This window comes from Aquila chrysaetos, chromosome 1, assembly GCF_900496995.4.
Source record: "Aquila chrysaetos chrysaetos chromosome 1, bAquChr1.4, whole genome shotgun sequence".
Lineage (NCBI taxonomy): Eukaryota > Metazoa > Chordata > Aves > Accipitriformes > Accipitridae > Aquila > Aquila chrysaetos.
Window position 1 is genome coordinate 1,182,425 of NC_044004.1, and position 24,913 is coordinate 1,207,337.

Genomic DNA, 24,913 nt, shown 5'->3' on the forward strand with positions numbered 1-24,913 from the left:
TTTACAGGGAGGAGGCCACAGCCAAGGCTGCCACGCAGAGAGAAACTACTTAAATCTCTTGAAATGTTCATATTTATAACAAAAGTATGAGAAGTTTTGAGTTTCAGCTATTAAGGAAATTGAGAACATTGTTATGTTTCACTTTTGAGCAACAGTTGAGATCTTAAGCTATAAATCATGTGAACAGTTCGCAGCAAGAGGAGCTACCCTAGATAAGCCTTCCATTTTCCGATCAAGAAACAATTGCAAGGCAAGAGAAATCACTACAGGCGATTTAATTAGCATGCTTACATTTTTGAACTGTGGAATTTGAAACAGCTGATCTTCAAATTATGGGTGAAGCCCCTGCACTGATGGAATTGAACTGTCAGGCAGGAAGCCCAGAATGCCTCTGAGGACTTACGATGTTCAAAGAAGAGTTGTATTAAGGAAAGATGGTGGGGGTAGGGATGGCTATGGAACAGGAGAAGGGGAGACGGGTGCTCAGAAAGCTCCATCTCCTGCGAAAGGCCATAAGCAGGTCACCAAGCTCGAGAACCCACACCCCGACCTGGCTAAAGCACCAGCTACCAGGAGAGCCACCGTCAGAAGAAAGGGAAGCTGATGACACGGATATGAAGAACTGAGATCCTACCTAAAGACCTACAGATTCTTGATCCTCTTGAGATGCCACGAGGGGACAGAGGAGAAGACGACCTTTCCAAGAGCAACACAGATGTCCCTACCCAGGTGCTGGCTGGCTCGTCCCGCAGAAGAATGATGCTCTGCCTCGTAGGAGCTCGATCCTCCCGAGAAGCAGGCTCGGGAGCAAGCAGGGAGCGCACTCCGCATTTAGCAAAGTGCTTCAGAGAATCCAAGTTGACTGACCAGAAGCATAAAAGGAAAACCAAAGCACCCATGAGGCCATTAAACAAACTCAGACCATGTCACGCACACAACGCTTATAAAGCTGAGGTTTCTTTTCTTTTTAGTGAATTTATTTTGCATCACAGCAGCAAGTCTCACAGGTTACAGGTGCCACGCTCTCAGTCAACTAAAACCAAGCATCATGTAGGGGTGCTGAACACGTGGGAGCATTTATTTTTCAACCTATCCAAATTTCTCCTTCATTTCCAAATGCTCAAAAGACTTCCCCCATTCCTCAAATATGGCTGTGCGCAATCAAAAATTTGTGGCAGGTAAGATTTGGGTAGGTAAGATTGGCAACATATATTAAACCCATAAAAATGGGGAAATCCTTTGGCACAAGAGCACAGACTCTCACAAACCCACTGGCTGACACTGCACGGAACAATCCTGATGTCTGCATGTGTAACCCTACAATAATATTTCTGGATAATAGTGCTACCCTGAAAACAGCTTCAGCAAGGAGATTATGTTTTCAAATGCACACAAAAGACTTTAACACGCTTTCTTGAAAACAAGGAGTGGCTAAGGAGATCTCACAGATTTTTACAAGCACTTTACAGATTGTATTTAAACTGGGATTAAAGCAAGGGGGTTACGTGGTGTTTCAAGCTAAGCATCACAAGTTTCATTACGGCAGCACGGAAAGATGAGCAAATGTTTGATGCGTGTGCTGGGAAGTGTTTTTACCAGCTTTGCAAAGTTGTTTTGGATCTTCAGGCCATATTCATCTTCAGCAGGAGGGAAAAAAATCATTTTTTATTTAAAAAAAGAAGAGCAGACCCATGCATTACAAGGCAGGGTACTTCATCTCCACTGTTCACTGGCGTTCCCAGGCTCCAGGAGCATTCGTTACTCACCTCCAAACAAACACCTTCACTGAAATTAAGATGAAGCATAGCAACCATAAAGTTTAGCGGAGCTCCGGGTTTTTTTTGCCTTTCATCATTTACTTGTGCCCTTCTGACACATTCGGTTATTTAAAACACCGCTCATGCCAATTCCTCATCCCCGACCGCAGTGGGAAGCGCGCCGCTACCCGACTGTGATTTTTCTTCATTACTTCCAAGAGACACTTGAGTTTTTGCTATGACTGAGTTAGTTTTGATGTGTTATTGAGCAGAAGACCCAGATGGAAGCAGAGGATGAGAAAACAAAGCTCTGCAGCCATGCCCTGGGACCCCCAGCCATGCTGGGTATGGGGGACAGGGCTCCTTACCCTTCTTGGAAGAGCAGGAGAAAATCCCAACGAGTAGCTCATGCTTGCACATCATCAGCAGTTTGCACAGAGGGTTGCAACCCTTGGAGAAGCCTTGGAGACGCTCAACCCCAGACAAAGTCAAAAGGAGACTCCCCTCAGGAAGGTTTTCTGCCCCGTTGACAAAAATTTAAAAGGAGCAACCTTCTTGCGTGCCAAGCAAGGGTCAGATCAGCACGGGTGGAGGTGCCTAAAGGGTTACCTACGCCTGCAACAGCCGCAACAAACACGCCTGCCCCGGTGCACGCATTCCTCCGGCCAGCCAGACTTGCCTGAATAAAGAGTGAATGACAAGCGACACTGGGAGGGCGTGAAGAAGAGCAAATAATTGAGATGAAACGTCAAGTTAATAAGCCAAACGCGAGGAAGACGGGATGGAAAAAGTGATTTAATCATCAGGGCTTGACAGCACAACAACTCTGCTGCGTCTTCGCCGCAAAAGCAATGTGTAAGTGGTACTTCAGGACATTCTTTGCGAGTATTTTCTACTGCGGCTCATTGCAGTGATGGTAAAGGGGATCCAACCGACAAGCCCAGGAGCAGCTTCTGGCTCAGCCTTCCCTCCTCCTTTCTTTTTCACACAGGATTTGGCCAGGCCCAAAACTTTTTTCAGGTGCAAATGTGCACTGTGTCTTTGAAAACTCTGAAGCTGAATCTTCTCGTGCCAGCTGAGAACCTGACCTTTTATTTCTGTTATTCTTAAGATTTAAACACCTAAAAAACATTCTGCTTTAAAAAAGACCCGGTCTTTCATCTTAGATTTAAGAATATACACATGCCTGACAGTTTAGATCCAATATTACTGGATGAAAGACAAAAGTATATACAGGTATTTTTTTCTGCCTTTTAAGCATTAATCTATTTTTCCTTATATTTATTAGAGGTCTTGGAGATGCCACAGGTGTTTAAATCATTGTGCTCAATGTTTGGCTGGAGAAAAGAAGGTACCACCAGGGACGACCAGCATCTCACTCCCTGGGCACCAAGACTTAAAACCCTTCCAGAATTTGTGTTTTTCACTCTCATAAATAAGACTGAACCTAATCCTTTTCTCCCTCACCCCGACAACTCAGCACAACAGATGCCCACTTACAGCAGCTCCTTGTAAGATCAGCAATGGCTTACAAACATCAATTTTAGACTATTTCCCCAGAAATACTATGCAATATCTGCTTGATAAGCAGCTGCTGTTGACAGGAGAAAAACCAACACCAGGACACTGATATATCACTACTAATAAGCTGCTGCTGCAAGTGAAGAAGGTTGTTTGTATTCACACTTGGGATGGTTTGGGCTGCACGCTGGCAGATATCAAGTACATCCTCATACCACAATATGCCCATCTTGGTTCTCTGGCACTTATTTATTATTCAGGTTCATTTCATAGTGTTATTTCCCTCCCCTCCCCGGTTCATTTTTCAGCTTTCCTGCAGCGCTGTGAGAAAAGAGCCCCCACTCGCCTTGGGCCACCTGCCCAGCACACCGACTCGCGGAGCCGAGCCCTTGACGAACGTGTTTTCCACCAGCCTCACCCCCCTCCCGAAATCATTAACCGCACCACCCACGGCAGCGGTGTCGGGACATGTGCCTTGGCATGGAGATTGAGCAGGATACCTCCGAGATGTCAACCCTAGACATCGCTGCTCCTAGAAAACCCCGCTGTTCAGAGGAGCCGCCTCGCTCAGCTAGGACAGCTTAGACTTCGTGCTAATTACCCTGATGATTTCTGCGAGCGCATGGCGGAACCGGTGGCACTCCCAAAGGCTCTCCCTGTGCCAATGCCCTGAGAAATCACAGAGTTACATCCCGATCCCGTTCCCTGGCACAGCTCCAAACCAGCTCAGTCCCTGCCTGTATTTCAGAAATGCTTTACCTGCCTGAACGCTGTGGTCCCTCCAGCTCAGGAACACTCTAAAATGCAAGATGTGATTTGGAGAGGAAGGCAAAGGAGGAGGAACAGAACCACGACCTGAGCTGTCTGCAGGGAAGGGGACAAAAAAAACCCACTTTAAAGTCACCAATAGCTCATTTACCAACCTGACAGAAAACTGAAGAGCTTAAAATTTCACCAAGCAATTCCAAGAACACCTCTATAGTCTCACTCATTTATTCAAGACCTTTACAAAGCTCATTAAAAATGAACCGGATTTGTGTGGGGGAGAATGGGGGTCACAGGTGAAAGCTGACGGAACTCAACAGTCAAGATGCCCAAGCGCCTGCTTGGCCACCCCCACCGAGCTCCACCTTGGTCCAACGCTCAGGGAAACAAAGCAATTCTGAGCGTATTAAAGCAATTCTGAGCGTATTATCAGAGCAAAAGCGATGGGGTTTTGTTTTGAGACTCAAATCAGTTTGTCCTCATTTTCTCCAGCAATGAATCCCTCTGTCCATGGCCTTTGGTGCAACCTCTTTGCAGTTGGGTTTCCATGGCACCTCTTAAGGGAACGCTGCCCTCCCTGTCCCACAAAGTCTTCCTCTGGGCACGCGGGTAGGACATCTAGAGGGGTTCCTTGTGGCCATGCCAACCAGCAAAAGGGCAGAGCCAAACCTCTGAAGCTCTCCCAAAGACACAACCAAGGGGCACCTACCAGAGCACATCGCCATGGGCTACTCCCCATGGACCCCACCAAGTCAATCATGCTTCAGAAGACCAGCCATGACATCATCTCTTTTCATCTGTATTTCATCCTTGGGCAGCAGATGGAAGCCTCTGGGTTCCCGGGAGGACGGGCAGCCACCGCAGGGAAGGTCAGCAGGGAGGCTACGGAGCCGGCACCGCTCACGGTAGCGCATTTGTTTGAAAATAGGAAATATGTTAACAATTAGGGAGAGGAAACGCTGAAAGGCTGCCTTGTTAATTAAGGAACTTGCTATCAAAGGACTCATTAAAAGCTACTGAAATGGAATGGTTGTTAAAATAAATACCCATTAATCTTAACGTGCAATCAGGAATCTGCTGCCACTACCCGCCTCGTGGTGGGGGGAGAGGGGGCTCCTTGGCACACACCTACCGCTGCCAGAGCCACGGTGGTGACACAAGCTGGCAACGGCCACCGATCAGAGGGTCCCAGAAGAGACCCGAGCGGGTTGTCCAAGGGACCCCATCCCACCACCCTGCAAGAGCACCTCTGGCTTCGTTGAGGAGGAACCTGCTGGTGCTTCCTGCTTTTCGCTTGGCCAAAATTAGGTGTAATGTGGTCACTGAAATGCAAACAAAAGTCCTATTGTAGCACCGAGAATGCTTCCACCAACTCGCCAAAGAATTAATGCAGCATTTCCATGAAAAACAAAGCCTGACAGGTTTCAAATGCTCTCAAGAGTTTCCAATTATTTTTATTTTTTTGCTACCAACAGAATTCATTTTTAATCTGCAACAAGCATTGGGATTGATGTGATTAAGTATATTTAGACATGCAAATCCATGGACTTCATACAACAGAAAAGTGGGCCAAAAAATTGGAATTCCTCAGTATTAAATGTCCACTTTTCTATAAACACCACAAGTTGTCCCAATAATTTCAACACTGAATTTGCTGACTTTTCTAATTCATAATGCAATATTGGTGGAATATTTTGCAGAAGATGGAAATGTGATGCTATAATAATGAGCAATTGTTTGACGACGTAAAACCAAGAATAAACCCGGCAGATGCTTTCTGCGTAGGCACAGATGAAGACTTCAGACCCTGCAGACGCCCAGGCATGATCTCCTCCTGCTCCAGATGCCTCTGGACTGTCCTTGCTGCCCGCAGCACCGGAGCCCCAAATCTCACTAAACCATGGGCAAAATCAGTAAATCAGCTCTGTTAACTCTTAAGAGGAAAATTTCCTGGCTTGCCCATGCCATCCTGATTTGCCACATTCTTAACACAAGCCTGATGCACTTTTTCATTGCTTTTTTTTTTTTTTAAAACAATTGCTCTGCAGCCACTTGAAGATGGTACAAAATCCCCCAAACCATTACCTAGATACATTAACACTTCCAAAACAATGAAAACAAATGTACAATGAGTACTCTCTGCAAGTTTTAAGAGTTTTACTTAAAAACCAAACAAACCTCGCATTAATTGCCCAGAAATCCATTTTCAATTTTGACAAAGTGGTTTTGGGGGGGGTTTAGGTTGGGGTTTTGGGGTTTTTTGAGTTGTGGGGTGGGGGTTTTTTTGGGGCAGTGGGGGCGCAGTTGTTTTGGTTTAGTTGTTTGGTTTATATAAAAAGCTGTGGATCTGCACTCAATATCTTGCAAATAAAAGTGAGTGTATCCACAACAAAGAGACCCAGGAGGAACAAATGAAAGCCCCAAGCAAAATGGATGGTCAAGGAGACCTCTCTGTGTCGGCCAGGCCTATAGGCTAGTGCATCAAGACTACCCTGAGCCAGGTGGTCCTCCAAAGATGCCCCCTCTGAAGGTAGGAGCTCAGCTGGCATCAATGACCTGCCTGGCTGTACCAGCCTCTACAGGTGCACCTCTGATGGCACGGAGAGGCAACAGCACAGGGACTGTGGTCCAAAACCAAAGCTTCTACATACAGACCCATAGGACGGGATCACATGGACCCAGTGGACGGAGAAGGGGCAGGGGAGATTCCTAAATTGATGTCCCATTTTTAGTGGCCTCGGGGCACTGAGGAGTTTGATGGAAAGGTAGAGAAAACATCTGTCCCGGTGTTTAAAAGAGAGAAGATGCTGGAGAACTGCAGGATACCACAGCTAAACCAAGCCCAGATTAAGGCGCCAGAACGGAAGCAACCATACGGAGTTAAAACACAACAGCACAAGGATCAAATCACTGGGAACAATACAGATTAACAAAAAGAAAAGTTAATTTTTCTAAGAAGTTTTAAGTTTAACATAAAAGGAGAATCAATGCAGTGTCTTTGTCCAAGAGATGATTAGACTCGTAAGTGCTACACGGTCAGACACCACCACACATCCCAGAAAATCAAATCCATCCCTAAGAGTATTAGCTTCAGATTAGGTATCAAGAGAGCAACTCTTAATTAATTAATTCTGTTTACTTGGCTTTGCAGCACCCTTATTAAGAAGAAATCACTCTTTCTTCCCAAAATTGTTTGCGTTATGGAAAAAGGATGAGAGCAGGCCGGCTCCTGGTTTCCAGCAGGGAATGTGTGGTGGGCTGAGCCCTGTCACTGCGTTAGACGTGACTCGCATGGGACACAAGAGGTGACTGATGTGTGAAAATTAACGGTCACTTATTGATTTCCACCACTGTCAAGCTCTGTATTTGATCTCTGGCTCTGTGAAGTCATCCCAGGAGCTAAACACTGAAGCCAGTGTATTGACTTATGGACTTGGAAAAAGGTGACTAGCACCAAGCTACAAGTTGACATCCACATGGGTTTGAAATTTGCCAAGGAAAAGAAGAAGGAACCTTCCAGCCAACAAGAGAAGGTTGGCAATGAGCAACGCTTGCGGGCCAAGGCTCCTGAGCACAGAGCAACGGCTGCTGGGGAAAGGGATGCTCTCCAGCCTTAGACACCCATCAGGTCTTCATATTACTTGGCAGTTGCAAAGTTAAAGGTTTCCTGATGCCCAAACTTATGGAAGGAGAGACAATGACTGCACACACATTTCTTTGAGGAAGGCACTTCGGATTCAGTGCACAGCTGGGACCTACTGGAACGGTCGGTCAATGGCATCGCCTTCATGTCAACAGTCTCCCAACAGCTACAAAATCCATCCTGCTACTCGCAGTGAACGGGACAGACACCTGTGCCTTGGTTTACCAGGAATAAGAAGGGCCTCTTTTTCACCAGGATCTGCCATGCCAGAAGTGACCCAATGAACGACAGTTTCTGGTTTAGGAGGAGGACCGATGCTCTGTGCAGGATGAGCTGCAGGCATTGCTCCCCTCCCCGCTACACCTGATTACTTGGGCTGGGAGCAGGGCAGGTTGTAGTCATCTATGGAAGAAGCTTCATTGCCTTTAGCAAATCACCAGATTTAAACAGACTATCACCACCAAGGTACTGTCGTAGCCTTTTCTGAGTGAAACTGGGATTTTGGTCTTCTGATGACTTTGACCATCCCCATCACACAATAGCTTGGTTCAAGAGACACCCTTCCACCACTGAAATATCTCAGGGTCACCACAGTAAACCTATGAAGAGCAACACCTTAAAGCAGTGCCAACTAAGACAATTTCAGGTGAAATTTGTCTTGTGCAAAGATCCACTCACCTGGAAAGCTGATGGCATCTGAAGAGCAAAAAGAGCAGTTGCTCCAACCAACCTGGAAGGCCACCAACCTCTGCGTGAAGTGGGATTGCTTTCAAACTCATGCGAAAGCTGAGCGCAAGCCCACGTTTAAGTGGCTGTGTTCCAGAGGTATTTAAAAAAATCGACGGGGTGTCATTTTCAGAAGTAAACATTTACCACTTAAATTCTATTTTGAGCATTAAAGGGAAAACAGGCTGTCACAGATACGGCAGCAAGACAAACACATGGCAAAGCTGAACTCCCAACAGAAGCTTAGAGGCAACAGAGAAATAAAAAAGAAAAGGGGAAAAAAAGCAAATACAGCAATTATCCTCACCGCACAAAAAATAAACCAGCCAGTTACACTGACCACTGCAGCCTGATACGAACCCCCTCACATTCCAATAAAAGAGGAAAAACCGTAACAGTTTGGCTGTGTCAAAGATGCCCAAGGTCAACAGCTGGAGACTATTTTGGCTGAAGCTGGTGGGAGACTCAAGGCTCTCATACAGAGCAGCACAGCAGAAATCACATCGGGGGTGATGGTCACAACCAGCTCCCACAGACAGATCTGGAAGTGCTTGGCTTTTTTTTTTTTTTTTAAATAATGTTATTTTATTCGGTTTGGGTTTTTTTGGTCTTTAACCAAATGACACTTAATTTGAGGAGTAACCAGCTCCATGGCAAGGTTTTTCCTGCATAGGCATTAAGGGGGTTTGGCACTACGAACTGCATCTACTTGCTTACAAGCAGGAGTGAATACACGCCGTAGCAAAAGCACAACTCAAAGATTTTGTAACCACATGTAATCGTGGGATCCAGAATATAAAAGGATCCAGGATAAGAGTATGCACAGGAACACAAGATTTTTCCCTCACTGTGCGTTGTCAGAGTCAACAAGCGACATCTACTTTTTCCTTTTTTTTTTTTTTTTTTTAAATAGAAAAATAAATAAATAGAAGGAAGGGCAGGGGGTAGAGAAGGGAAGTACCTCGGGACACAGCTGTTGCAACTGAACATTGGGCAGTTTCTTTGAAGCCTTACGGAGGCACATACAAACACAACCGGGCAAAGGTCTTTTTGTAGACGCTCGGCAGTTTGCAGCAAATCTTACACTGGGAGGCTCCTAGGGCGTTTTTTTTTTGCATATACACATATGCAAAAAATGCCAAGGAAATAGAGGATTCCAAGATCTGCGTCTTTTTCCTTGCACACCATCCAAATGCATGGAAGGATATTTTTAATTAACTGCTTTTTTTAAAGTCTATAGCATGGAAACAGTTGTGTGCAGAGCCCGGCTCACCCAAAATGAGCAGCGCCTGCATTGAAGCATCCAGCTGCTGTCTGGTCTCCTGAGATGCTTCAGAGATCTGTGCGAGGACCTTCACGCAGAACACGGGTGGGAAAGCACTTCTGCCAGTCCAGGTTAGGCATACGATAGCATTATGCTGTGAGAAATGCTAGGAACTATACGCTTTATCCTTGTTAGCCACTTGATTTAACTGCAGAGGCTCTCATTAATCACGCAACCATCTGATCCCGACTCCCCCACCAGGCTGGAGGTTCAGCCCGTGGCATCAAACTCCCATTCCAAATCTGCTGCCTTCTGCTTTCTTCACATGACCCTCTTTTTTAAACAACTGAAGATAAGAAAGTCCCATCTACCTGCTCTCTAAAATACTCCGCGCTGTTACGAGCTGCACTGCAAATGCCTGCGGTGCCTTCTTGCGCTGCAAACGGCATCAGGAGACAGAGAGGTGCAGGGGCCAGCAGAGTAGCAGCTACCAAAATTCACACAAAACCCAAAATACACGGGCAGAGCACGTCACGACAGCTCAAACTGCTTTTCCTTCCCCCAGAGGGTATCTCCACAGTGTGGCTCAACACCCCTGGCCCGGCAGCAGGAGGGAACCCTAAACCGAATTGTACAAACCTGGGGCGTTTGACTTGCCACGGCGGCAATTTGGCAGCCTCCCCCAGCACTGAATATTAATTTTCCAATATTCAGATGTGCTTCAGAGCAAACACTGCAAGCAAACACGAGCAGCAGACCAAGAAAGGTGCGGTGCTAAATTCACTGCAACCCCTGGGAGAGGACAGCGACCCGTGGACTTGCTGGGTGGGCTTGGACAAGGCACGGGTTTTATGCTCCTCAATTTTCTCCTCCTCCTGTGCCCACCACTTGGGTCTCCACAAAGATCATTCATCCCTGAAGAAGACACCAAGACCCTGCAACAAGAGGTGTCAAGGAAAAAATGTGGTGCTCCAACAGCAGAGACATCTCAGCCTGCAAAGGAACTAAACCCATAAATAACCTGCATTTAACAAGTCTCAATATATATACACAAGAAGCATGAAGTAGCCCTAATTTTTCTCAGTCCTATTTGTGCCTCCTTATGTGGAGCAAGGCTCTCTCCTGGTGCCTGTGTCCATGGACTGAGACTTTCCGAGTTACTTGACGCAAACCAGAGCTGTGGCCCGACCATGATCGGAGCGTGTGGCTCCACAACTGGAATGAACGAGGAAAAAAAAAAAAAGACATATTTCATCCTCCTCTTTTGTGGCTTTTATTTTCTTTTGTATTCGCTTTGGGAATAACATTCTTTCCATTGGGAAGAGCCTGATTTTCCATTAAATACAAAGCAGCTGCCATTTTGGAAACAAAAAGTTGATTAAATACAGATTTTTTTTATTTTTTCCCTAACATACGAAGAGCTAGAACCATGCTTCTTTCTGCTGATTTATCAGGGCAAAGCATCTGCCAATTATGGCAGTAGGAAGACTTAAAGAGAGTGAACTGAATAGCTTCATCTTTGCTATATAATTTTATAATTATAATTTGATGTTAAAACTAAAAGGGGAAAGATCTCGAGGCTTGGAGCACACTGCACTCATCCTCGCAGTGGAGCCCTTCGACACACTGACACCAAGGGCTTCTCACCCTTCGCACACATATGGACGCTCCAGATTCCTCATTTACGCAGATTTCTGCTTGCCGAGATGCCGAAGGAAGGGTCGGCATGTTGCCGTGACGTTCGGCCGCCTGTTGGAAACGCAACTAATACATGACTTAAGGCCCAGATGTTGAACAGACTGGAAAAAAGGATGAGCTCAAAACAAACAACAACAACAAAAAAAAAAACAACAAAAAAAACCCCCACCAAAACAAAACCCACCCACTCCATTTCCACTCCATGAGCCATCAATGCTCAATTAAGGAGATTTTTTTTCCAAGCAGAGCTGATTACTGAGTGACCAACACAAACAGCGCATGAAACTTCAGCTCGTTTTACATTTTTCCAAAATCTAAATCTTACACTAAATTTCCGTTTTCAATATTGAGACGTTATAGTTGAAAAACAGAGAAAAGAAAAAGATGGATAGTGAAAGTTGTAGAAATTACTGTTATCTTGTTTTTTAATTAACCCATTGGGCTCTCCTTATTTATTGCCGTTCACAATGAAGAAACACCATGGCGATCATGAGAAATCCATAAGGATCTGCACTTTTAAATGCTTTTCTTGCTCTCTCTCGCTATTACATCTAACCTAGGCTGCAAGATCCAGGGAGAACATACCCCTGTGTAAAGGCACCACCATGACGGTCACGAAACGACATGTCCTTAATTGCGGCCACTTCAACCGCACCAACAGCACTCAACCGCGCTCACATGGCTATCGGCTCTGAATGATGGGCATGAGCTCCCAACGCTTCTCCGTGCAACCTCAATTCAAGTGATCCCTGCGCGGGGACCCCAAAGGACACTGCACTTGAAGGTTGGGCTCCTCTAAGGCAGGCAGTTCTCCTCCCACGGGTAGGTTAAGGAAGATAGCTGGGGGCTTTGGAAGCAGATGTGGTGTTCATCAACGTTCCTTTGCACGTTCACAACTTAAGAAGAGCCTTACAAGATTTCAGGTTGCCAGTGGATGAAATAAGAGGAAAGCATAAAATTGCAACGTCTATTGTTTCACTTAAATTTGAGCCTAAAGGGGAAAAAACCCACCCATACTTTAACTTCTCTTAGGGTTTTTGGAAGGTACACGCTGGGGCTCTGGTACAGGAGGCGGCAGGCATGTTTGGATTCCTTACGCTGAGGATGGATTTTCAGCTGCCAAATTCCCCGCACCGCACATCTGATTCTTTGTGTATGTACATGCATGCAAAAGTAAGCATAAAATAGCTTTATAAATCTAAGTTTGTAAAATAAAAATCAAAGCCAAACATGCCAAGGTGACTACACAAAGGGAAGCAATACCTAGGGAAGCGTGCACACCCTGGTTTAAAGGATTTATGGGACTGGGCATTTTAGCTTCAATTAATTTTGAAAGTGCTGAAAGCAGACAAGAAACCATGTAATTACAAGATAACTTGGCTTACCCGGATTCGAGTTAACTAGCGCTCCTGGGTTAATCAGAGGTCAGCCTTCTCCCCAGCCAACAAAGCTAAATCCACCGTATTTGAATGCTTTGCTCCTTGCTTTAAAGCAACCATTAGTTCTTGTTTCGACCCCTTCATTTTGGTAAGTATTTGGGATTTTGGAGACACTTGAGAAGACCAGGAAAGCAATGCACAGCCAGCAGACCGCAGCAAGGCGGGCAGCACAGGACCACACAGCCATGCAAGCGCTGCTCCAGTCACCAGCCCCTCTTCTCCCCACCAAGGCACCCTCGTTTTACGGGCATTTTGCCCAACCTTCAGGGCTAGCTGGTCCGAGCAGCCCCCCAAGAGACTCGGGATCACCTCTGGAGAGCAGAGGAAGCCCCTGAGGACCATACAGGGAGGATTTTGGATGCTGCTCATGCCCTGTCCATGTCTGCATCCCAGGCAACTCGCTTTTACGTGTGTCTGTATCTACAACACCAAGAAACTTCCAGGATTAGCCACAACTACTTCCCACCGGACATTTTAAACTCCGTTACAATAACTCCTTTGTCCTGCTATTTTGTGCAATCAGATTTTTATTTTTCAATCTCTTTTAGACAGACAGATTAGTGATTTATTTCCACCAATTAATACAAACTACCTAGAGAACAGAAAATTAGAGGGGTTAAGAGGAAAATTAGAATCCGTTGCAGTTAAAAACAAAACCAACTAAGAGCAAGCTAGCAAAGTCTCACCATATAAAGGGATTACTCCACTCCTGACCCTTTCCAGGGGACCTCCAGGTATTATTTTTCATTGATTTACCTTAATGAAACTAATGCACCCCTCTCCATAGGAAGCTGACTCCATAGCTGTCTAGGCACTGGATTCAATTAAAGAAATAAATACAACTGGCTTCTAAATGATTGAAAGTCTTGAAAAGCCAGAGGCAATACCAGTTTCTGCATCTGTCTCTCTCAGGGTACGCCCTAAGGACACCACATAGGATGGTCGACATTCAACACCGCTCCTGGAAACCTGCGGCCGCGGGGGGATGCCCGAAGCATCCCTGCCCGCTCCCCGGCAGCGCGGGCAGCTCCCGCAGCCCTGCCAGCAACCGAGCCACGGCTTTGATGGAAGCTGGCCTCAAATTGCTTTAACAAGGCTCTTTCTTTCCAGAAGCTGGCGTTGATTTGAGACCTCAGTGTTGACTTAGAAACCCCCAGGTGCCCGGAGCCTGCAAATACTCAAGGCTTAGCTATGCTCAGTTTCCAGGAAAAGGGGTACAAGCATCCAACCGCGGCATGAAATATCAATACTACCATGGCAGCTCAGCATTAAAATAAAGAGCAGGGGTTAAAGGCGGAAAAGCAGAAGCTGGGGTAGAGGCTACGCCTCCACGCCGGCCGCATCTCACACCGCACAACCGCGTCGAGCAGGGCTGCACCGACAAAAAAATGAGGCACGCTTTGCTCACACGTGCCTTGGCTTGCAGACATGGGAATAGAGGAAACAAGGTAGCTCGAGAGCACTTTGTTTGCGATCTATCCGCAGAAATGCCACGGCTTTTTCTCCCGCACATGAAACAAGCAGAAATGACAACAATTAGAGGGGTTCGTTGAACCAGAAGGCAGGTCCAAAAGGTCTCCTTCGCTTTCTTTGTGCTAATTGCCCTAATCCAAACAGGGAGATAGTAAATGTCAAGAACCCACACTATTTTGTGGATAAAATACTACTCTACCTCTCTAGCCAGAGGGAAGGCTTAGCGGTCCAAGCCCCGGGTCAGAGCACTTAGACCAGGAGGAACGTCAGGCTGAAATCCCCATGGGGGATTTGTCTGAACAAAATACAGGGAGCGAGGGGGAGTGGCTTTTACAAAGATCTTTTCTCTTTCAAGCAGAGGTTGAAGATCCCATCATGCTTTCCCTAATAACAGGCATTTCCCCTAATTCCCCGCACATTTAGGGATGCATGGGGGATAAAAGGAGCCAGTTAAATGTGAAGTGCTCTAAAAGCAACAATTTAGCAATGCTACTGCTACAGCACGCTTGTGAGTGACCTGTCTGGAAGGAAACCCTTTCTCCCGGTCTCTTAGTTATCCTACTGATTTAAACTTCTACTCAGTCTTTTCCTTTCTTCCTTTCTGAGACTAAGGACCTTTTCTGGTTCAACTCACCTTCTAACATTTGAGGTGCGAGCAGAGCAGACCAAACGCGCACGACACGCAGTCTTGTACTCACCGACATTGTAGAGTGGACATCTACATCCCCCTACAGAGGACAACACAGGGAGTTTAAAGTCAAATGCGGAAGAGAGCAAAGCAACAGTGAGAAAGGCAGAAAACACACATCGGTCATCACCCATAGTTGCCTACAACCCATCAACGCTCCAGCCGAGGCACCGGCTGCTGGGCAGTTGGCAGAGTATTAAAAAAGCAAAATATGGGTTCCCTGAACCTGGTCTAAGGAGGATGAGGAGGAAATCAAAGTACCACAAGACCAGTTTTATTGCTATTAAGTATGTCCTGCAAGTCAACACCCACATGCCTCTGCTTTCCCACCTGTAAGATGGAGGTGATGGATGTCAAACCCTAGTGAGTGACAGCAGGGGCGAGCTCCAGCAAAACTTGCCGAGCTCTTCCGAGGGCAAGGGGACATTACCTAAGCGCAGACAGGACTCTTGCAAATCTAAAGAAAGCGTCTTTGGTGCTCATATGATGTTTTCGTGACGGTTATTTTCCACTGGGGTTCCTCCCAATGTGGTCAAGGCTGTGGTTGGTGCAAAGTTCAAGGCATTTTACTTCCATGCACAGTGTCTTGCCTTTTAAAATATTATAGAGGGATTTGGCTTTTTAAATAAAAACATAGGTAATCGTTCTCTTTAAAAAGAAAATAAACACTTCCAAAGCTCTTTCTACCAAAGCAAGAGCTGCTGGGGCTGGCATATTCATTCGCAACTGGGAAGAGATGCCAATATGGTGAATAAGGCAAAAACGTTGCAGGCAGAGCAGCCGCGGCATTCGCACGGCTCCAGCTGAAATCTGTGCCTGCCATCTGGCAAAAATAAGCACAAAGAGAAAAAAAAAAAAAACACCAACCCAAAAACCCCTTTGCAGAGAGTTCACGCTGAACTGCTCAAGACGGCAGAGGTTAGAGTTTGTTCGATCGCTGAAAGATTGCTTCCCTTTCCCGGGTTAGCATCACCTCTTGACCTGCCCTGATTACCTTCCAAAGGAGGTTATCAAGATACAAGACTAACAGAGGATTAAAGGAAACTTAAAATAAAAACAAAACATCCCCCCCCTTTCCCCAACTCTGCTCCCCTCCCCCAAGAAAACATCCTTGCTTTGTTAACCTGACAGTTCACTGTAGGTGTTGACACAACCCTCCATCTTTGAGAAGCTTAATGTCAACAAATCAGTGTGTTTGGAGTAGCCCTGTCAATGCGATTTACATTAACTTGTCTAACAAGAAATAAAAACAACAATCAGCCATCAAAGACAAAAGGCTTTTTCAGTCATTCTTTTAAAAGTATTATGCTGGAAATGTTAATTTTTGAGGCCATGGCCCTTTACTTGCTGAAAACCAGAAACCACCTTTTTTTTTTTTTTTTCCTAAAATACGGGGTTATTTTTTAAAGGTTTTGTTTTTTTTTTTCTTAAAAAAAAGTATTTTCTTTTAAAGGAGGCCCGAGCATCCCATGTTAATAAGCTCAGCAGCAGCAGTAACCGACTCTCCCTGGTTAACGCAGGAAGAGGGCAGCCTTGAAGCCAAATGTTAATTATGCTTTGATTTCCACCAGCGTGTTATTTGCTTTGAGACATTTTGGGCACTTAGCGGAGCATTTTCGAATTGTGGCTCTAAACCACCATGAAAATTTCATGCAGCAGTGGTATGCACCAAAACCCCGTTAACTTCACTATGAACTTTTCCTCCCCTCCAGCACACACTGTACCCACCAGCATGCCCTTTGCAGATGGGGGCTCAGTGTCCCAAAGCAAAGCTGCAAAAAGCAAATCGATTCCAGGGATTCCTAATACCAAGCGGTTTTCACCACCTCCCACAATGTCTACTCTGATGCTCTAAAGGAAAAATTAGGGATTGCAATTCCTGCTTGAACACTAGAGAAAGCAGAGACTGTGCCACTCCACAAACCAGGACTAGCTTTGGTCTGGGTTATTTTTCCTGCTTGAGCAGGGGGGCTGGACCAGATGATCTGGTTGCCCAGAGAGGTGGTCGATGCCCCATCCCTGGAAAAATTCAAGGTCAGGTTGGACGGGGCTCTGAGCAACCTGATCGAGTTGAAGATGTCCCTGCTCACTGCAGGGGGGTTGGACTAGATGACCTTTAAAGGTCCCTTCCAACCCAACCTATTCTATCATTCTATGGCCTCCAGAGGTCCCTTCCAACCTCAACCATTCTGGGATGCCCCCCAATAAACAGAGGAAAAATTCAGCCTCATGTATCCAAAAAGGGAAACACAAAACCTAACGCCCAAATCTTGACTCAGAGTCGCCTCTTAGCTCACTCAGCATCTCTGCTCCTCTTCACCCCCTCTCTGAAATGTTGACTGGAGTCAACCGGACCCTTCAAGGCTATTTGATCTGCCTTGCAGCGAGCTGGAGCCTTGACCCCAGAAAGGTTTCCTGCAGACGAGCAGCCCCGTCCGAGACAATGGGATTACTCACACCCGTCACGTTAAGGAGCCGCCTGCATTTTTGCAGGCTCAGGACTTTCGGCTCCATTCTATTACAGGACAGCACTTTTTGTTGGTGTAATTTTAGCACAGTAACCGCCAACATGCCCAGGCTGAGTTTCTTTGATCAGCAGGTGAAGGTTTTTCTTGGTGTAATTACCGTCGTGACAAAAGGCAGGTGAGTACCTCAGCTCCTGCCACTTAGTCATCTCCTGAGACTGCCACTCTTTTCTTCTAAAAAACTTCTCCAAGTTCCAATACTAGGAGAACGCTTTTCACTTTTTTAAAATTGTATAAATTCAACCCAAAGGTACCAGATTATCAGCTCTGGAAGACAGGGCTATTTCCAAACCAGCAAAGGACATGAGAACAGGAAGGGACGGTGTTGCACTGCGCCCACTTCTAGGAATGAAAAGATGCTCCGAGGATGCCTCATCCAAGGACGCCCCTCCAAGGATGGTGCACAGTCACTTACTTTTCTTCGTGAGCTACTGGCAGTGTGGAAATCCTGTATTTTATAGCTGGACCAGGCTGCAAACTCATTTCAAACAGGGCAGCAACTCCTCTTAGATCGTAACGTTATAGTGGTAATGATTTGGGCTGAACTTGGACCAGCAGTATAGAAACAGCTCTACCTTGCCACTAGCAGTCCTGCAATATCCTCTTTTACTTATAATTCACCCTTTTTGGAGATAGTTCCTTCCCTCCTCGAACCCCTCTCACTCTTTCCTTTCACCAGTGAAGCTCATCCCACATTTCTGGGGCTTTCACAAACATCTCTGCCATTTTTCTGCATTGCTTTAGACAGATGTGGGCTTCTACACACCTTATCTCCCACAATTTGTTTAGCAAAGTGCAGAAATTTTAATGTGTTTCTAAATAAGCCACTGGAAAAAGACCCTTGAAACCAAGAACAAGCCAGCAGAGACACCAAAGGAGCTGGGTGCCTTTTAGATGTACCCTGATTGTTCCTCACTTGCTCTCACCCACCATTGCCTGCAAGGGTACGCAGGGACCCATCAGCAATGTTCAGCGACGGCATCTTCATAGCACTCCTCTAAAGGAAGAAACTCCAATATATACAAAAAAATCCCAGACCTACATCTCCTACAAACCATTGAACCAGGTCTACAGCTTCACAAATCAGATTGCAGCATCTGAATGACTTGCCTCCCCTGTCTCACGAGGCTGTCGGGAGGATCACTGCCGTGCATTGCTTTGAAGATAAGGTGCTGCAGTGCAAATGCAAACAGCCTTCTCCTCAGCTGGGTCCTTTCTAATCCAGTTCTGGAAAAGGCTGCTTCCATGTGTCTCAGTCTTTTTTAGACCAAGTAGCTGTCCTCCCAGTCTCCAAAACAATTTTGACTCACTCAAAAAGGAAATATTAATATTTAAGGAAGATAAATCACTCCAGGTCCATCTCATAAATCATTGTGGGCATCTCTCCCCATCCTTATCTCTCCTGCTAGCCATGCTTCATGCTCTGGTGCAGAGACCAATCTCCCTGTCAAATTCCATTACTTGCTTGCGTTAAGTACTCCCAGTATGATTTGTGGAAGTGGTCTCCAGGTGATAAACCACCCCTGTGCAGCCACATCTCCTTTTTTAAGGAGAAATCCAGCAGCTGAGGAATCCAGCCATCTCCAAGCACCTCCTGACTCCAGAGGGCACCTGCCCTATGCCTGCTCGCATGGCCACCAGCCACGCTGCTCAGGACTGCCAACGGAGGGGACATTCTGGCAATAAACCTGGCCTGAACAAGAAGATGGATGAAAGCCCTTCCAAACTCTCTGCACAGGAGGCAACACTTTATTTAGCAGTTTGTTCCAGTGATAACAGAGCCAAGAAAGCACCTTCTCCTCAACAACACCTCCAGGTACAGAGAACGGGGAAAGCCACTTTCATTTCTTTTTTGGTGGCTTCTCCATCCACAGCAAATCGGTCCTCATTTCCATCCTGCTACCAAATCTTCCTGCTGTGACAGAGAAGGCCAAAAGACAGGAGCCATGCAGAAAGCTGCACAGTTTTGGGGCTGTAACGCCTCCTAAAACAGCTCTGGAGGGCTTGAACATCCTTCCAGTAGAGCAACCACAGTGGCATAAACAAGCAGAATGGAGTGAAGGAAACTGCCATTGTGTATTATTAGTCTTTTCTTCCTGTTTATAGTCAAGCTCATGAAAGATGCCCAGTGTGTGCCGGTGTACTATCATCCTGGGCACCCAGTAACAACAAATAAATAACAGTCCAGGAAAGAAGAAAGATCTGAAATTGCTTTTAGGACAAACACAGTGTTCAGTGGATTTGCTATTTCAAAATACCTGCTGATTGAAGATACTCGTAAGTATATATCCAGACAGCTCAGGACAAATCTTATTTAAAGGAAAAAAGCTGTTTGAGCAAAAATGAAACTCCCTGATGATAATATTTTTCCTATTCAACGGGACACTACTCAGCCAACTGCAAAAAACAACATAAAATACATTTTTTGATCGCAATAACAGCATAAACACAGGCATATTTTAGACAGCAGAGAAAAGAAAGAAACATATGCTGCCTTCCAACAGAGCAATATTTTGATGTAAGGCATCCAGTGACTTGACAAACATTTGGAAATGTATCTGCAGTTCAAATAATAGACACCCTCATACTGGGATCTTTTGAAAAAAATCTTGAATGTCCATTAAGCTGGAAGTTAACAAATCTAAAATATAGGTGGCTAGTGAATTATGACCCTGCTTTTACATGGTGGACTGTGATATTTCCCTCATCCACGTATAAGCAGACTTGCAAATACTTAGGGAGACTCTCACTGAAGCCCAGCTTCTGGAAACACATGAAATAGCTTACTTTAAAAATAGATTTGTTATTTCATAACACTTGACAGTCCAAGGCCCCATTTCCATCACACTCCATAAAGCCTGAGCAACCATTAGTTTCAACAGCACCATCAGATGCCCGCGTGCTCCTCAGACCAAAAAAGAAAGCAAATTGGTGGAGGTGGCTTACCGGGAGGTGGGTGAACACAGCAAACGTGCTGCGTAGAAAGCCAATGAGATCTACAAGGTAGTCGCTGGCCTTGCTGCCGGGCTCCATGGCCATCCAGTCGTAGTCCGCCAGCTGCAAGAACTGGTCTATCTTCTGGTTCAGGTTAGTGTAAATCTCCTCCTCGGCAGCATGGCGGGCATCCTGGGGAACGAGACGACGTTACATGGGACGAAGTCTCCATATCACAAGTCTACACAAGTAACGGGACGTGAGATTGACCCAAACCTTAGCCCTAAAAGTAGCACAAGACAAAGCGCCTGTAGGCAACCACACCGCTCGAACTGGTGGGACATGTGCCACTAGGTCAGTGGTAGGCAAGACCAAGCTGGTGTCTGCCTCTGATGCAACCTGGGGACCAGGAGGACAAATCTAGTGCAGAATGGAAGAGAGAGAGATGGGAGAGGAACGGTTTAGACCCACCAAATTGTGTGCAAGTGTGGGGTGCCGGACGGCACAGAGGAGCCTCTCTGCCAGAATAAGGGTAGGAGAACTCACCCTTAGGCCAAATAGGTGGGTGATGCCAGAAGGGACAACGAATGGACTTCCCTGGGGACATTGGGCTTTAATCTCCTGCTGAGTTATCCCAAGGGCAAACCTCACCTAACCAGTTCCCTACTGTTGCTCGAGTCCTCAGCGCTCTTGCCATCTCCTGCTCTCCAGCCACGGGACACAGTTCAGACACCCCACAGTTGACCCAATTATGGCCTTAAGATTTCATACAAAGTATCTGGGTGGACACTCCTGGGTTATGATTTAAAGATTTAAAGACTGAGAAGTCTGGCAGTTTCTGCCAGCCCCAATTTTTAGGGGATAATGCTAAAAGGAGTGGAAAGATACAGAAATATAAGTTCTGAAAATCTATTCTCCTCTTGTATGAAAGAGGAGAGCTTGCGTTCATGGCCAGATGTGTGTAACACTGTACGGCGCTCAAACAGCAAAATGAAAATTCATTAAAAAAAAAAAATAAAATCAGGCTTTTGTTTAAAAGCTGCTTAATCCTTTAGATAATAAGTGTTGCAGTCACAGCCTGTAAATTAGGGCTACAAAGGCTCATGATCTCAACAAAAGTAATGTTCCAAAGGACAAACCCAAATGCTGGTCTGATGGCATAAGCTTCCCAGGATATGACAAAATTACCTTTCAGCTCAGCTTAGCTCCCTACATACACACATCCACACACGCGCTTTGAAAGCAGATACTCTCCAACCAAACATCAACAGCAACTCCCTGGAGGTGAATCTACCAGCCTTCTCACCTTGAAGGTTGTGGTCCCGTAGAGTTTCGTAGTGTGGACAGTTTCTGGAAGTACATTAGTGATATTGGTTATGAATTCCTCTAGGAACTTGCAGGATTTCTCCAAATGGGTCGTATTTATAATAATCTGTACAAGCTGCAAAGGCAAAAAAGGTATTCAACCGTCGTGCTCCTGAAGCCAGGGACGTGCCAGGTTAATGGATGCCAATTTATAAGAACTTCTGGCATGAGAAGCTGACGCTGTACAAACATACTAAGCTTTGCTACACACTCAAAGGCTCTCCTCCTTTAACAACATCAGAAACTTAAATAAAAGATAATTTTGGGGGTAAAGCATTTCCCATGACAGCTACTAATACCACAAAAGATTTTTTTTTTTAATGACTTTCCTACATTCAGCTGTCAGTCAGTGCTCATTTCAGCGCAGTTCAAATACAACAGGCTTACAAAAAAATGCCATGTCAAATCACAAGTATTCTGTCTGCTAATGAACCCTAAATAACCCATATCTTGAGTGACACTGAACAACATCATACTAAGGCATTTAACAAAGAAACTACAAGGTTTTACTTTTCTGAGGGTGGTGTGGCTGAACAGCAGATCTCACCCTGGTATCTTTTCGGTTATCATACCCACCATTATCTGCAATTTTCTTAATGCTGTCTTCCCAGCTGCCTTCACATGGCACTATTTCAGGACATTAAAGGCAACTACAGAGTAAAAGCCTCTGCTGAAGTCAATCAACACAAACATTTACAATCCAGAACAAAACAATCTGGGCTTCCACTTTAGGATCACTGACTTGGAAGCATCATTAATTCCTTAAGCAGATACCTTTTTTCTGAGCAGACTGCCGTGAATATTTTCAAGGTGCAACATAAGCTATAAAAAAACCTTCCCAAGTAACATCTAGCTCAGATATCATGCCAAAACAGCTCTCTTACAGACACAGAAGGCATTACAATGCTCTGGATTGATATAATTTAATTGCTGGAGTATGGTGTGGCAGTCCGCAGTCACCTCCTCTAAAGAAATTATTTTAAAACATTCACAAATGTTCTGAATGAGATGGATTAATCAGCATTTTAAGTGTTGCAGGCACAGAAACATTGAAGTAAAACTACAGACATTACAGCACCCAACTCTTGCTAGTGCCAGATGACATGAGAAAGGGCAATGGTCACAGTTTGGGAGGTTCAGCTTGGATATTAGAAAGGAAAAGAGTCATCAGGAAGGTAGTGTGGAACTAGAACAGGGTGCCCAGAGAAGCTGTGGGACCTCTGTTTTGGAAAAATTAAAAGTTGGTTAGAGAAAGCCACGGTTGACATGATCCAAGTGAGCAATGATCCACTTCCAGTGGGAGGTTGGGCTAGATACCTCCAGAGGTCCCTTCCAGCCAACTCTTCTTTGATTTCAGTCAGGTTTTTGTTTTTAAGAAATCAAATTATGATCTATTTGAACTCCTCTTGTTTTGTATTTGGTCCATGAAATGTACAACACAGGTAACTAGGAGGGCTTCTCATTTCTGAATTCCTTGGATTAATTTTGTTCTGGATTTTTGCCTTCAAACAAGTGCTCATTTGTGTTTCCCTGTGTCAGACAGCCCTAACATCATGATGATGATATATTTTCCTATAGTTTCAAGTTAATTAAATATTAGATATTTCCAACTGTGTGAAATTCCTCCTAAACCTCTTCTCTGATCATCACAACTTACTGGTCCAGATCAGCTATCAAACTTGAAGGCCCTGATAGCTTTGATTCTCTTCCACCGCTTGCTATGAGCTTTCCTGCTCCCTCTCTGGCTCCTTCAAGTTCTGATCTTCTCTTGAATTTGGAGGGGAAAGACCTTCTCGTTGGGGTAAGACCTTCTCACTGGGGTATTCAGATGAAAAAAATAGTAGCATCTTTCCCCTCTCTTTTGTTGAGGGATGTCACGGTTATTCAAAACACCAGGATTATTTGGAGCAGACTCGGTAACAAACTTCAACATCCCCTACTAAGAGGCAGCCCCCCAAAACAGCAATGAAAAATAAATTAAAGATGCTAACAGACTGCGAAGGTTGGTACATGGCCTTGTATTACCTTCTCCACTGCTTGGAACATGACATTGGACAGCCCAGAAATGGATGGTGTTGCTTTGTGCAAAAATTAAATCTGAGAAGTGATAGTTATGCAAGGTACTTAAATATCTTCTGCAATCACTTTTGACACCAGGACTATGCTTGTATATGATCTGGGACTCTTCAACGTGCCCTTTAATCCCGGTGCTCCACACAGTCACATCAATGTCTTTTCTTAAGAGGGAAGGATTTGAGAAACTCATAAAAAAAGCACTGCGTGCTTCTATTTGGACAAACAGGTCAATGGTTACACAAAGAAAAGAGGCAGGAGGGGATGAAGATGCTCAAAGTAGTTTTTCTTCAACCAAGCTAGAAAAAACTGATGGTATAGATAACCCCAGGAGAGAGCTAGTTGTACCTTGGTAAGTGGTGAGGAACAAGAGGGCAAAAATATGAAAGGAGATTCAGAGATGAACACCAGTCTCTGGACATACTACACCTTTATTTTAAACTCAAGTTTGCTACGTAGGCTTTCCTTGCAAAAACCCTCTTCAGCTCCAAAGCACATGAAGAAGCCACTCTCAACCCAAAGAAAGGCATCACCTTCACTCAACCTGGAAGATGCCAAGGAACATCTACACTGTTTAAACTGGACAAAAGCAGCTGAGGGGACAGACTGTCGCACTCGGTTTGCCCTTCCTACATTCAATCACACTATGGGAACGTTTGCAACAGCAGCAAAAAAAATCTTTTGGAGGATGGATAGTGCAGGGATAGAGTTGCATTCCTCTTTGTGGAGGGAGCCTTGGGAGGAGCAGGAGGGAAAAGGAATTTGCCCCCAGGGAGCAGAGAGATTCCAGGCTGTGAGATAAAGGGCTGAGGAAGCATCGTGTGTAAATACATACTTCTGTAAATGCACTAAACTCTCCAAAACTCACCTCCACAGGGTATTTACAGTGTCCAGAGAACATGACACTTTTCTATAGCACAGTCAATTAAACAACTGCAGCTGTATTAGTATTTACTCATTTAATAACAGCACACAGAGGTCCCACTAAGGTATCCAAACTGCCCTGGGTACCACACACATTCCCAAACAGCCATGATTTACA

The 24,913-nt window shown here is 45.3% G+C and overlaps 1 protein-coding gene across 8 annotated transcripts in view; it reads right to left on the reverse strand.

Annotated features, from left to right (window-relative positions):
• The window catches only part of EXOC6B (exocyst complex component 6B), a 310,232-nt gene that overhangs the window by 87,847 nt on the left and 197,472 nt on the right, over window positions 1-24,913 (reverse strand). For 4 of the 8 annotated variants that reach the window (XM_030017629.1, XM_030017639.1, XM_030017599.1 and 1 more), the window contains 3 exons: window positions 21,740-21,874; window positions 20,446-20,625; window positions 14,985-15,014 (listed from right to left, as the gene is read on the reverse strand). In XM_030017629.1, coding sequence (XP_029873489.1) covers window positions 14,985-15,014; window positions 20,446-20,625; window positions 21,740-21,874 — 345 coding nt within the window. The remainder of the gene's footprint in view (window positions 1-14,984; window positions 15,015-20,445; window positions 20,626-21,739; window positions 21,875-24,913) is intronic. The other 4 variants (XM_030017657.1, XM_030017649.1, XM_030017619.1 and 1 more) reach the window with 1 other exon arrangement.